Source organism: Xiphophorus maculatus, chromosome 17 (genome assembly GCF_002775205.1).
Source record: "Xiphophorus maculatus strain JP 163 A chromosome 17, X_maculatus-5.0-male, whole genome shotgun sequence".
Lineage (NCBI taxonomy): Eukaryota > Metazoa > Chordata > Actinopteri > Cyprinodontiformes > Poeciliidae > Xiphophorus > Xiphophorus maculatus.
The window spans coordinates 1,243,869-1,257,926 of record NC_036459.1 but is presented as its reverse complement, the minus strand read 5'-3'; the positions used below and the strand labels follow the sequence as shown (position 1 = coordinate 1,257,926).

The 14,058-nt window shown below is 35.6% G+C and overlaps 1 protein-coding gene across 1 annotated transcript; it reads right to left on the bottom strand.

The window, feature by feature from the left end:
* Positions 1-800: 800 nt before the first annotated feature.
* On the bottom strand, positions 801-8,841 carry LOC111611792 (tetraspanin-33-like). Its single transcript, XM_023349878.1, has 9 exons — positions 8,735-8,841; positions 5,611-5,676; positions 4,897-5,025; positions 4,638-4,712; positions 4,304-4,399; positions 3,810-3,895; positions 2,861-2,951; positions 2,698-2,781; positions 801-2,227 (listed from the first exon to the last, which is right to left on the bottom strand). The coding sequence occupies exons 1-9, from the start codon at positions 8,792-8,794 to the stop codon at positions 2,105-2,107; spliced, it is 810 nt and encodes a 269-aa protein (XP_023205646.1). The 5' UTR covers positions 8,795-8,841; the 3' UTR covers positions 801-2,104.
* Positions 8,842-14,058: the final 5,217 nt, after the last annotated feature.

Sequence of the window (14,058 nt, the reverse complement as noted above, 5' to 3'; positions counted from 1 at the left end):
TGTTTAGGTTCAGTTATAACATTAATAACATGCATCTGGTCGTCTCTTTCATATGCTCCTCCCTGTCCAGGTGAACACGGGTTCTGGGTGAAAGTTTTACTGTCCTTCATGGTCCAGTTTAACAACGTTATTCAGACGAGCTAACGTAGATTTTAAGGTTCAACTGGAGTCTAAAGGTACAAAGCTTCTTTTTCTTAACGTGTCACTTCCTGTCAGATGCTTGCGAAGATACGACATCATCATCTGGGATTCCCAGATTAATACTTTCAGTGATTAGTCTCTCATTATTCTGACATTTAGAAAACATGTTGGTAATCCTGACTGTCCTAAAACAAAAAAAGTTCAGTTTGTCAGCACAATATTCTGCATTGTTCACCAGTTTGATTTTTGTAGTTCTAGAGAACTGCAGAATTAGAGCAATCTGATGCAGAGTGATGTGGTTAACCCCAGATTACACTGCATGCGGCTCCACTCAGCTGCAAACCCCCAGGTGCTCCGAGAAGCCTGCGGGTGAACTGGGCGATGGCGTGATAAATAAACACCAACGTGGTTAGAGTTGCCTTTTAACTGTAATTAATGGAACATTGGCCAACATATTTGACGTGTTTTGATGTTTTTGTTTCCTGAACATAAAACGTGTGTTTTATTGATGCTTTATTGATGTTTTTCTCCCTTCATTCGATCAAAACTGACTGAAGGTTAGGAGTTAATTATTACTTTAAATATAATTTTACATACGTGTTGTTTCTTTTTTATTTAATCATTAAAATTAAGAAAAAAAGTTCAGATTTGAAAAATTCCCATTTATCAGTCGCTGCTTCCACCTTGTGGCATTTAGATGTAACTGCAGAAAAATCACTGATTTAACTTTAAGTTCATTTTATTTACAAAGCACACTTCAGAAAAGAAGACAGCATTTTTTTCTATATATTAAATTTTAAAACATATTCTGCAAACATAGAGACATTTTAAGGTTAAGCAGTTTTTCAACACTGGCTCCCATTTATACAATTATCATCATTAAAAGCAGGAATCCTGATCCAGAGTCTCTTCAGCCCCTTTAGGACCAGATTTCCCAAGAAAACAACAAAAAAACACAACAGAAATTTGTGTGATTAAAGAAAATGAATCTTATGTGCAAATTGTTCTAATTAGAACTTTATGTTTTCATAAATGTAGTTATCAATTTGGACTTTTAAAAACTAGACAAAAACTTGGTAACATTTGGTGGTTTTGCAGTGCAGTTATCAGAAATGCACGAACTATTCCTAAAGGTTCATACTTTAAGAAATTTTGGTAACCAAACATCTGGAAACCAAATGATTTGAATAAACTCTTCCAGTTCTTCGAAGGAGAAGGGAAATCCAAAGTCCCATAAAGTTTGGTTTGTTTGGAGAGAAGTGAATGTGAAACTGAACAAAACAGTTAACTTTGATGCGGTTTGGATGCAAATGTGAACGTCAAGTGGACCGGAGACTGCTCCAAAAGCAGGAAGAGGTTGCTACAGTGCAGGGAATTCTGGGTAAATACACCAAAACAGACATGCTAGCCTAGCGCTAGTGGGAGAAATGTCTCGTAGTCTTTTGTAAAAGACTAAAGAAAAATCCTACAACCTCTAAAATCTGACACTACTCCAGTTTTGTTTTCATTTTGTGAAGAAGGAAGTTGCACGCAGTGGATTTCATGCGTTTCCTTCAATGGGTCTTCCTGCAGCGCCCCTACAGGCGAGGAGGGGAACAGGTTTATTGGTTGGTTTGTAAAAGAGAAACAGCAGCTGAAAACATAACAAATGTTACAACTTTGGTCCCAAATCGAACCGAATCCATTGGACTATCAGAGAGACTCTACCCAACATCAGTGGGAGAGTGAATCTACATTACAGAGAAAATTCTAACTTGTGCTCTCAGTTGTGTGTTTAAACACATAAATCTGTGAAAAACTAAAATTAAAAGCTATGATGGTGGAAACTACAAAAAGTCCAAATGACCCGTTTCTGGTTCTGAGTCCATAACCTCACAGCTCTTCCTGTGTTGTTCTCTCTAGCTCCACTTAAAGGCTACATGTTAGCATCAGTGTTCGTCCTGTTTGGCTCAGGGGTCAGAGGTCAGGAGAGGGAAGGTTTGGGTTGGTATTTGACTCTGTTAAAGTCGTCGACCGTCGTCTCGACCGGAGGCTTCTTCCAGAGATCCTCCAGACCCAGAACCAGGCACAGAATGATGGCGGTTATCTACAACACACACACACACACACACACACACACACACACACACACACACACACACACACACACACACGTGAACCTCAAGAAATGACTGATGAATCATCATAATGTAGATATTTTTAGAAATATGCAACATTTTCATCAGTTTTCAATTTTTAACAATTTTTCACTTTTTCTCCAGAAATATTTGCATTAAATTTCACAAAATGACAGTAAAAGAACCAGAATTATGGTTTTACATCTGTTTTTTTCTTGTCATTAGGTTGGAATCAATTTGTTTTTTAAAATTGTAAAATAATTTCCCATCCTCTTTTTGTAAAACAAATTTCCAAACGTAGATATTTATCTAAATGTATAAGACCATCAGACAGAATCCAGTTTCACTTTGTGACATTTTGAATGTCATATTTTCAGTTTTTTAGCTCCATAAGACGGTGAAAATAATAATAGGAAGAAACTAGAAGCTGCAGGTTTACCGTGATGGTGGCGAAGGCGGAGATTATTCCGATCCGGAGTTTGATGGGGAATCCCAGGTAGCTCTTCAGGATGGGACCGCAGGGCTGAGCGACAGAAAAAACTGATCCAGAGGGAAGGAGGGACAGAACATCAACAGTCTGTGAGTAAATGAAGCGGCGATACCTCAGAGTGAACCCAGAGTTTATCTGAAGGATGAGGGTTTGTTCCAGTCATCACACAGGATCCCAGTGAGCTGGAGTTACTGGTCTGAGCGCTGAGGAATGGGGAGGAAACAGTTAGTGAGTTAGGGATGTGATAAGAAAATAAAATATATATCTACGAGAATAAAGTATTAATACTACGAGACAACGTAATGTTATGACTTTAGTCTCGTAAAATTCTAACTTTATTCTTTTGAAAATATTCAGATTTTATCCTCTTAGTTTTATTCTTGTACGACTTTATTGTCCAAGTATTATTATAGTTATTTTTTCCTTAGTTTGGTCCTAATTGTCTTGAGAGAAACCTTCCCGGTTCTGCAGTAAATGCTTTATTCAGCCTGTGGCCTGCAGGGGGCAGCATTTACTTACATGTGATGAACTTGTGTTAGAGTTAGGGTTATGCTGTGCTCTGTATACCCTGCTAATTAAAACAGTTAATTATTTCTGACTCTGTGAGACTATTGAATAAAAGAATAGCAAAGTAAAAAATACATTTCTAACTTTTGTTGTGTTTATGTCAATTTTCTGTTTTGCCAAAACTCTCCTGAGTCCCTGGACATTTTAATAGATTTATTCTTTCATAAAACTTTCTGCTTTATGCAAACATCATAACTACCAGGTCAGTTTGCTGGGAGGTTTTTCCTTTAGCTTTTCTGTTGAACTAAATAAAGAAGTTTGTCTTCCTTCAGCATGATTGGTTCCAAATAAAAATGCATTTTTCAACTTCTAGTTTCTATTTCTATTTTCATGCATCATAATCAGTATTAAAACTATATGGGTAAGAGAAAAAATACATTACACAAAATGCCATAAACTGTATTTAATTTATTTTATCTAAGGAATAAATTAATTTAAAAATTCCTCCAAAACCTAAAATTTGTCACATAATTTATTGTTGCTGCTGATCTAACCTCAGGCCAGCAGGGGGCGAGCATGAGCAGGAGTCAGGAAGGTGATTCCCCCAATCCTCAAAACTTCGTAAACCGCAGCAGGAATCCTTGGAAACAAAATATTCACCGCAGAGAAATGAAGATGATTTTTACTGCTAATCAGTATCAGGAAAAAAAGGTTGCAGCAGGAAGCAAACTCGCAATTACATTTCTAAAATAGTACTGAAAATAAAACATAAATTAAATAAAAATACACAAAATAATCATTTAAATTAAAAAATTAACAATTGTTTAAAAAAATATTAAAAACTTAAAACGAAAGAGTAACTTGCTAAAAAATAAAATACTTTAAAAAAATTATAATAATGAAATAAATAATTTAAAAATAAAAAAATTAATTAAATAAAAGTAAAAAAATGCGTTAAAGAAAAATGGGAAAAAATAAAAATAAACTTTAAAAATGAAAGTTAACAGAAACACTGAAGCCTGAATTTCTGGTTAGTAATGTGGCTCACTGAGGTCTGGAGTTTCTGCAGCTCCGTCTGGATGAAGAGCTCAGCTCTGTGAAGAGGAGTAACGTTCAGGAAAATGTCCTCCACAGCGAAGTTCACCTGCAGAACCAGAACCAGAACCAGAACCAGCAAACACCTTGTCAAAGAGAGGAACCGGAAAGCCAGATAAATGTGAACAAACTGAGAAGAAACTGCAAGACTAGACAATAATCTGCTAAACAAGAACACATGTTGAATATTAAACTGATTATTTAGTTAAAATGCAAATTTAAATGAAATTACTGTAATGACCTGTGCAGCCCTGCAGGGGGCAGCAGTGACTCAGAAAAGACGTTACCTCGGCTTCAACGTGAACCAACGGAGAAGCGACGATCATCAGAGCCACAAACTCCACAAAAATCAGAGCAGAAAACTGCAGAAGATCAAATTATTAAGTTAAAATAATTATTTTTAATGAAAGAAATGCTAAGAAAATATCATTAAAAACAGCTGGAAGAATAATTGGAAATCAATATTTAAAATAAACATATTTAAAAATAACCCAAACAATGTGGATGTTGAAAACAAAACAACTAAAACTATATATTTTAAGTTACCAGCAGCAGCAAAAGTTTGTGGTTTGAAACCGCAGCACTGATGCCCAGAACAGACAGAACCACTGTGATCGGGCCGAACACCTGCAGAGCCAAAACACCGTCGTCGCTAATCGATAACTGGTCGAACAACTGAAACAGATTAAAAAAGAAAAACAGTCACTGGCAGAATTAACTATACAGGTAATGTTAGCTTCATATGAGAGAGATTCATTTTACCAACCCGGAAATTTTATTTCAGTAACTTTGATGATTTTGGCTTAAGAATATTAAAAATATAAAACTTAGAAAATTAGGATGTTATGTAAAACAAGTAAAAATTATTTTGAAAACAATTATGGCCCCAATTACCAATTACAAAGAGACTCCAAATGAAGAGTAAGTCACAGAAATTGGATGTATTCAAGCATATTTATGGAAAGTTGAGTGAAAGGAAAAAAGAAGCAGGGCTAAACAAGTAAAAACAAAACACTGGACATCTTAAATGTTCAGATTAGCAAGTCATTTTTTCCTGATTTGGTCCAGAAAAACATTAAAATAAACAAATTTTAGCTCTAATGTTTTCAATACAAACCCAGGGAAAAATCAAAAGCTAGATTTCATTCTTTCATTTGATCAACTGAGGCGAGATTTATATAAAATAGTCAATAAAATTCACAAATATTGCAGAAAAAAGCCATAAAATGTGAGGTTGTGTTTAAGTGTCAGCATGGTTACCTCGGCAACAGGTACGTTTCCTTCAATTGATGAGAATCCAACACCGATCATCACAACACCAGACACCTGCAGAGCCAGAGAGAGGAGTCAAGGCGCTTTCCGAAGGGGGCGGAGCCTAACGGCGGGGCCCCATCAGCTGGGACCGCTGGAGGCTCAGCGACTCCCAGCTGCAGTTTTATCAAACTGTTTCAGAGAGAAAAGGAAACGTCCACGTTTCTGCTAAACGCCAGAATAATCTGCAGAACAGGATTAGAACCACTAATCACCATAAAACTTTAAAAAAAAAGAAAGAATCCTGAATTTAATCTCAGAATTTTGACTTTAATCTTTTGAGAAAAAAAAAAATCAGAGAAAAGTTAAAATTTTGAAATAAAAGTATAAATTCTGATAAAAAATTTATTTCTGAAATTTTGCTACTTAGAATACCGAAATTCTGAATATAACTTTATACTTTGTTCCATTTATTGATGCCATTTTTAAATATTTGATGTTTTGATCAGCTACTCAGTACCTGAATACTTTTTACTCTTACTAGAGTAATTTCTTGGACGGCTACGTTTTACTTTTACTTGAGTAAAAAAAACGTGGCGATATTTTTACATGAGTACAACTTCAGAGACTTGCAGCGTTTTGCTGCAGGAGCGACAAGCAGACATTATTAGAAAGACCTTAATTTTGGAAAGTTGAAGCAACATTTAAAAACGTCAACCAGGAAGTCAAAGCTTGGGGACAAAAACGGACAATAAGTCCCAGAAGACCATGAAGTTGGTCACAAAACAGCTTTAGGACATAAAAAGTCATTTCTTCGGCCAACGCCTGGAAAACACACGTCCAGCAAACGATTGTGAAAAGCTCTCAAAGGAAACCTAAAACATTGAGTTTGGATGCAATTGCACCAAAAAAGATTTAGGGACATGTATAAAATCTATTCAGCAACTGGAAGTAATCTTAACCAAAATTAAAAAAGAGAAAAGTTTATCTAGGTAAACATTAAAAAGTCAGTTCTGGTTTCAGCTACATTTGGTTTTAGACATGAATGACTGAATGAGTCCCTGCAGATTCATTCCTCACTGCTTTGGCAACAACAGACTTAAAATAGATATAAAGGTATGCAAACACAATGTGATACAAACACCAACAGCTCCTCAAATCCAGTTGGAAACCAAATTAAAACATGAAAAATGAAACAAGGCGGTTAGGTTAACCTGAACCTAATCAGAAAATGAGCCTCAACAGTAAAATCCTAAGCCTGGGAGTGAAAGTCTCATGAGCTTTACGGCCAAGTTGAAAAGGAACATTCAACATAATCACTGCAATCAGCCGATAAGCAGCTCAGCAACAGGAACAGGAAGCAGGAAAAAGTGACTCCAAACGATAGAAATTAAAATAAAAATAGCCACAGAAGCCAATGTAATCACACACGGTGTTCCTGCTGCAGTAATGATAGTGGACAAGCAGCCGGCAGGCGAGATTTGGCAACATGCTGAGATAAAAGTGAAGAAATGTCGTAAAATACACGAGGTGGAAACAAAAAGGTGAGAATTTTATGGAAAACGAACGAAATGAGGAAACAGTCGGCAGGAAGACGATAAGAGGAAATGAGCAAAAACAAACGCTAATGACACAAACATGTTCAGGCATACCCGTACATTCAAAACCATAACAGTAAAAATATATTAGATTGATCAGAATAAGCACAGCTGTAAACATGGATAAGTTTTTATTTCATTTTATTTATAACAGATTTCTAAAATTTGTACTCCGACCAACACAGAGCTGGTAAACGTTGGATCTTCTTGCATGAGGTTGGCTGATTTAATGACGTCACAAATGTCAGGTAAAAATAAGAAAAAATATAAACAACATGAAGGTTTTACTGTGACACTTAAAGGAGTTTTAATTTCTGCAGGAAAAATCTGAAAACGTGTTAAAGAAAACACAGTATCATCTGCAAAACTGGTGATTTTCCTGTTTCATTACTGATTTAACTCCTGACATTAATTACATCTGAATTTTTTCTTATAGACTTTTTTTTAAACAATTTAAATAGTTTGGCTTTAAATACATATTTGCCAGTTTCTACAAAAACAATTTAGATGGGAGGAGGTCCTAAAATCATTCCCTGAGGAACTCCAGAATTTGCTTGACAACCTAGTGAAACAAGTATTTCATGAGATAAAGAAAATCTACTTAAGAAAGAGCTATAATCTAAATGAAAACACCCAGGGATGAGGTTAAAAACAAGCAAAAATAAAGAAACTATAATATTGTGCACTAGATGTTATTATATTTGCAAGGGATAAACAAGAGGAAATTACTTTGTTCTGTTATGATAAAGAAGGGATTTAACATGACAGACCAATGCAAACTGTACATCAGCTTACACACGTCTTCTTCATGGTAAAACATGGCGTTGGCACCATCATGCTGTGGGCTTTTATCCTTTAGGAGGGATGAGGAAGCTGGTAAAAGTTGGATGGAGATAAATTCAGGAAAATCCTGGAAGAAAACCTGTTAGATGGTGGGATGGATGTTGGTCTAGTCAAAGTCTAGAGTCAAGCTCAAGAATATTCAAAACGTTACTTTTCAATGAAAATTGGTCAAAACCTTCTGTAAACATTATAATTATCAACTATTTTGTTTTGTCACAAAATCTTAAACTTTGGGTTTGTAACTAGAAAAAATATTAAATATTTAAATTAATTTTAAAATGAACTGTATATAAAGCAGAAATAGCCTGACTGTATTTCTCTTTAATTTTTTATAGCTTTTCACTTCGTTTATTGTAATAAAAATGTGGCTCAATATTAAAATAAAGTAAATTGGTGAAAGCTGATTAAATGTGTTGTTTCATTTCTTCATTTAAAAAAATACACACTTAAATAAACACAAAAATCTGAATTAAACATCCATACAAAAAGAGTAAGTAAAATATATTGATGATGTAATAATTAATGATGCATTTAAAGCCAAAAGAAAAACAAAGTGATTTCTACTCTGAAAACGTTTTAGGATGATAATTATATATTCACCAAAATTAACATTTAGATTTTTGCGTTTGGTTAATCTGACGTTACAGATGGAAACTTTACATGGAGTTGTTAGCCGTTAGCATTTAGCTTACCAGCAGCAGCACAGTGACGCAGATGGAGAGTCCTCTTAAGTAACTCCAGCAGCGAGCCATGATGACGGCCGTCTGAGAGCCGAGCTGGAGAGGAAAGAGCAAAGAGCCAAGTGTGTGTGGACAAGAGAGAGAGAGCCAGAGAGAAGGGGTGTGTGTGTGTGTGTGTGTGTGTGTGTGTGTGTGTGTGTGTGTGTGTGTGTGTGTGTGTGTGTGTGTGTGTGTGTGTGTGTGTGTGTGTGTGTGTGCGTGCGTGTGTGAATGTTGTTTAAAGCTCGGGAGTGTTTGGCTGCAGAAAGAAGAACATGACCAAGTTTGGAATACCAGCTGAGTGGAGGAGAGAAAGGAGGAGGTTAATTGACAGAAGTGATTAAAGATGGCGGCTCTAAATGACGACAATAGATCTGATTATCTAAAACATATCAACAACAACTGGACTCCTGAAAAATCTGAAACTGTAGCAGGATCATTATCACCAGTCATGATGCTAATGTTGTTGTTCTCACCAATTAGCCGCTTTCCTGCTATTGTGTTTGTGTCCGAAACGCATAAAACATTAAAGCTGCAGGATGTAACCTTTACAAAAATACGTTTATGTATTTATTTACTCTGTTGCCATGAAGTGAGTCAGAGAATCTGTGAAAACAAAAACCAAGATTCTCCAACTACTATTTCTGTCTGAAGACATGCACCAAACAGAGTCAGGAGGCGGGGCTTAGCGCTGTCAATCAACCTCATTTGCTCAGTGCCAAATGTGCAGAGAAACATCTTACCTTTAGAGGAAACCTGTGTTGTGGAGTTTCTGTAGAGTCAGAGCTAGAGCTAGCACTCTTAGTCACAGCTAAGAGTGATATGCTAAAGTTCAGAATGTTAATAATTATAATTTTCAGCCATTGTTTTTGTCCAGATTTATTGCATTCATCTTCTTCTGGTGCAGAATAAAATGTTTCACATCAATGGCGTAAAAGTCGAATAAAATGCAATGATTTAGTTCCACATGTGGACGAGACACAAATCTGATTTTTTGGAGTGAAGAAATCGGAGTTGGGGGGGGAACCTGCAGTGGGAATGTAACTATGGATACGATGCTGATGCTGTGTTTTCAGACCATATGCTAGCTGTTTTCACCCAATCCTTGGTGTATAAAGAGCTAAAGGCACAACTTCATTCTGCCTGCCAAAAAGCTTTGGATTCAGCTGCTCCATTGAAAAGCAGACATCCAGAACCCAGATTAAACCGCCACACGATCTAAATCTGCCTCCAACATCAAACTCTCCAAGCCTCCATTTTCTTTTTCACACGCTGAACTTTTAATTTTCATTAGTTTTGAAACGTTTTTGAGGAATTTCATCTATTCTGGACAAGGTATTCAGCTCTAAAGCCTAGATTTCTCCAACTTGTGACGATCCAAACACTTTAACCCCTTGACCTTTTGCCAGTATATGCGGGAATCAACCATGGATGGATATTTGTGTTAAGCTAATCTGACACATTCAACGATCCGGCTCCTGGTTTCCCAGGTGATGGCTCCCATCTCCTCGGTTTAAGTGTGTCGGAGAGAAAAACCAGACGTCCCATTTACTCCAGAGGTTGTGCTGGTTGCTATAAATAAAATACAGCAGTGGGGTCTGTCTGCAGAAACAAAACCCTTGTTTGGGAGGACCTGACACCACTTTTTATAGTTTTATGACAAAGAATAGCAGCGATCCAAATTGAAGGAGGGCAATACAATAACCAGACGCCTAGCTAATGTTGAGCGAAGCTGAAAGCTGAAAACTCCGTCAGTGGTCCAGTTTTGTTTAACTTTATGACCAAATACACCAATAATCAGTTTGTTTTTAGGGTGAATAATGTAGCAAAGCAGCAGAGTGAAGCAGAGAGGAATCCTGCGGTCATTAAGAGCCGGGCTGTGTTGACTTTAGACTAAAAATAACCAGAGGGGGAGAGGCCGACTGCGTGTTGCAGACATTAATGTTGCTGCTTGTTTCCAAAGCTCTCTCACACACACACACACACACACACACACACACACACACACACACACACACACACACACACACACACACACACACACACACGTACGTCAGCTGTTCAAAACGGTAAAACAAAGCGCGTCCATCCATCGGGTCAGACATAAACACCATCACAGCTGCTCCACTTCAGGTCCAGCCTGCCAATGTCAGCACCAGCATTCGTCTCGTTCGACGTTTTAAAGCAAAACACAAACCATGAATGAGAATGTTTAAAATTAAACGCTCAAATAAACACTACAGGAAAAAAAAGAAGATTTCAGCCTGTAGGGGGAGACAAACTACGACAAAATATTAGATCCACGTAAAAAAAAAAGAAAAATCGCAAGAATAAAATTATACTGTTAGTAGAATAAAGTTTAAATAATGCGATAAGTTGTACTATTAGTAGGACTTAATTCTTGTAATAATCCTTGCTAAGAAAATTTTTATGAAAGATTAAGAAAAGTCATTCAAGAATAATATGACTATTCTCGAAATATTGACCTTTTTCTCAAATTACGACTTTATTCCTGTAATATTTCAACTTTACGAGAAGTCATAACAAGAATAATCTCGTAGAAGAAGTCGTAACATTACGAGAAATCGTACAAAAATAAAGTTTAAATAATGCAGAAATAAAATAATGACTATTCTTGAAATATTGACTGTCATATTACGACTTTATTCTGGTAATATTTTATGAGAAGTCATGTTATGAGAATAAAGTCACATGAGAAGTCAAACAAGAATAAAGTTTAATACGAGAAGTTGTCCCATTTGTATATTTTATACCAAGATAAACTAAAAAAGTTACTAGAATAAAGTCCAAAATTACAAGAAGTAATAAGATTTTTTTTAAAAACAGTATAACAAGAAGTTGTAGGAGAATAAAGTTGAAATAAGGCAAAAATAAAGTCATGATGACTAATTTTAAATTTTAAATCTTAAATGGAAAATAAGATTGAATCAAGTTGTGACTCGTGTGACAATTTAGACGGATGACGATATTAAACCAAATCTAGCCAAAATATTAAAAAAAGTAAATTAATAAAAGCTCAACTGTACACAACATGTGGAAGCCTTTAAAATCTAAACATAAAAACTAAATAAATAAAGTTAAGTAATTAAGCTCTAAAAATTGGGGTTTTCACAATAAAAGCTGCTTCCATCTGTTGTCGCGTTAGGATAATTCTTTGGTGCACATCTACCCGAAATGAAGGAAAATGAATGAAGCCGAGCCAGAGAGCTGCAGAAAGAAAAGCTACATTTACAAGGAATAAAATCCTTATAAAGTCACGTTAAAGTTCTCCAAATTCTCAAATGTGTCCTTCAAACTTTGTGGCTTCAGTCTTAAAACTAATCCAGCCTCGGCTCCATTTTCCAATGAGCTGAATAGATAAATATGTTGCTTTTAAAACTCAGAAAAAGGAGAATATTCTATAAATAAATGAGCTACAGACACTTATTTCTTCAGGCATTTAGGAGCGCCGTGCTTGTTACTAGCGTGCCACCTGCTGGTCACATTTGGCTACTACACTTACTGAAACTAACATTTTATATCCACACAGAGAAAAAATACTTGTAGCTTATAATGAACACATTGCTTTGTCTACAGTGCAGAGCTTATCAAATACTAGCAGAGGCAGAACACAAATTTAATGCTAGCTCTGCTTGTATTAAATTAGACTCATACACCCTTATAATCAGACGAATATAAGGAGTTACGGTAGGGAAACCAGTGGATTTCTGAAATTTAGGTTTTTAATTGTAATTAAACTAATTACTAACTAATTTCACATACCTGTAAATAACATTTGAAAATCTTACCTTTACTTTGATGTGACTTTTTATTTAATAACTGAAACGTTTTTGAGATTTATACTCAACTTTTAAGTCGCTCCGAGTATCTGGGAACATTTAAATAATTTAAGATCAGCTTTTCCTGGGGTTCAAAAATAATGTGACACACAGGCACATTTGTCCTCTAATGAGGACATAATGTCAGTTTTCCTTCACTGACAGCAAAAGAATAAAATACAAAAACTGATAAAAGCTGACAAATGTAATGATGTGTAAAATTCTGTAAAAAATAAAAATCCCAATTGAATCAACAAAAGGCAGAAAACTAAATAAAGTATAAAGATAAATGGACAATGGAATTAACGTTTAAAAGCCGCCGTCAATTTTAATGGAGCATATTTTAATATCTAGCAAAATTATTTAAGATAATGCAATAGTTACCAACATGAAAACTAATTTGACACTCTTCACGCTCCATACAAATTTGTGTAACTATGGAGTTGAATTGGCGCCATAATTTTTCTTTTCAGTTTCAAAAATAATTTACGTTTCAAATATTATTATTTTTTTTGCCATTTCAAATATATTTTTGAACAAATGTCGTCCCGATTTAGCTCCGTCGTAATCCAACACTGTGAATAAAGTCTCCGTCGCTTTTATAACGAAGTTGTTAGCAGTTAGCTTACCAGCAGCATGACGTCAGAGAGTCCTCCATTTCCAGCCGCGAGCCACGATGGGCCAAATACTTTCAGTACGAAGTCGTTTGGATCCCCTTGGATGTTTTCCTTCTGAGATTTAGCAAAGATACGTGAGCAGTGACTGTAAACAGGTGTTAGCATTCGGCTAATCGGATACAAAGAACCCGATCCTGGTTTCCAAGGTGACGGCTTCCATTTTGTCGGTTCTTCACAACTAGCAGAGAAACACCAGACTTCCGGTTTACTGCAGAGGTCCTTCCGGTTGCTACAAACATGGGGGTCTGTTAATAAAATCTTAATTTGAGAGGATCTGACGAGAGGCGGCTCGAGTACAAAAAATAAAATAAAAAATAGAGGAAAGAACCCTGCACGCCCAAAAACTACTTCATGAGTAAAAATATTGTGAAAAGGTTTAAGTACCGAGTAAATAAGCATCAAGTCTGATTCAACATTTTTAAAAAATTGGACAATTTTAATGCCAGGCATTTTTTTAAAACTATATAAATATAATAATGTAAAAGCAAAATACATTAAAGACTTCTTTTAAAACATTTAAGGAGACAATTCTGCAAAAAGACAAAAAAAAAGTTAATCTAGACTACACATTCTGAAAGTCACATTTAACAATTTATGACATGTGGAAGAAAAATGATGTCAAAAGAAAAATTTCAATAAACTCACCTGCATTTAATTTGCTAAAGTGAATTTCTGCCAAAAAAAAAAAACAAACTAAAATAAATAAAATAGAGAATAAGCGTTTCACAGTTTCCCCCAATTCTACAGTTTGTCAATTACAGTTCAACGACCAATACAATCC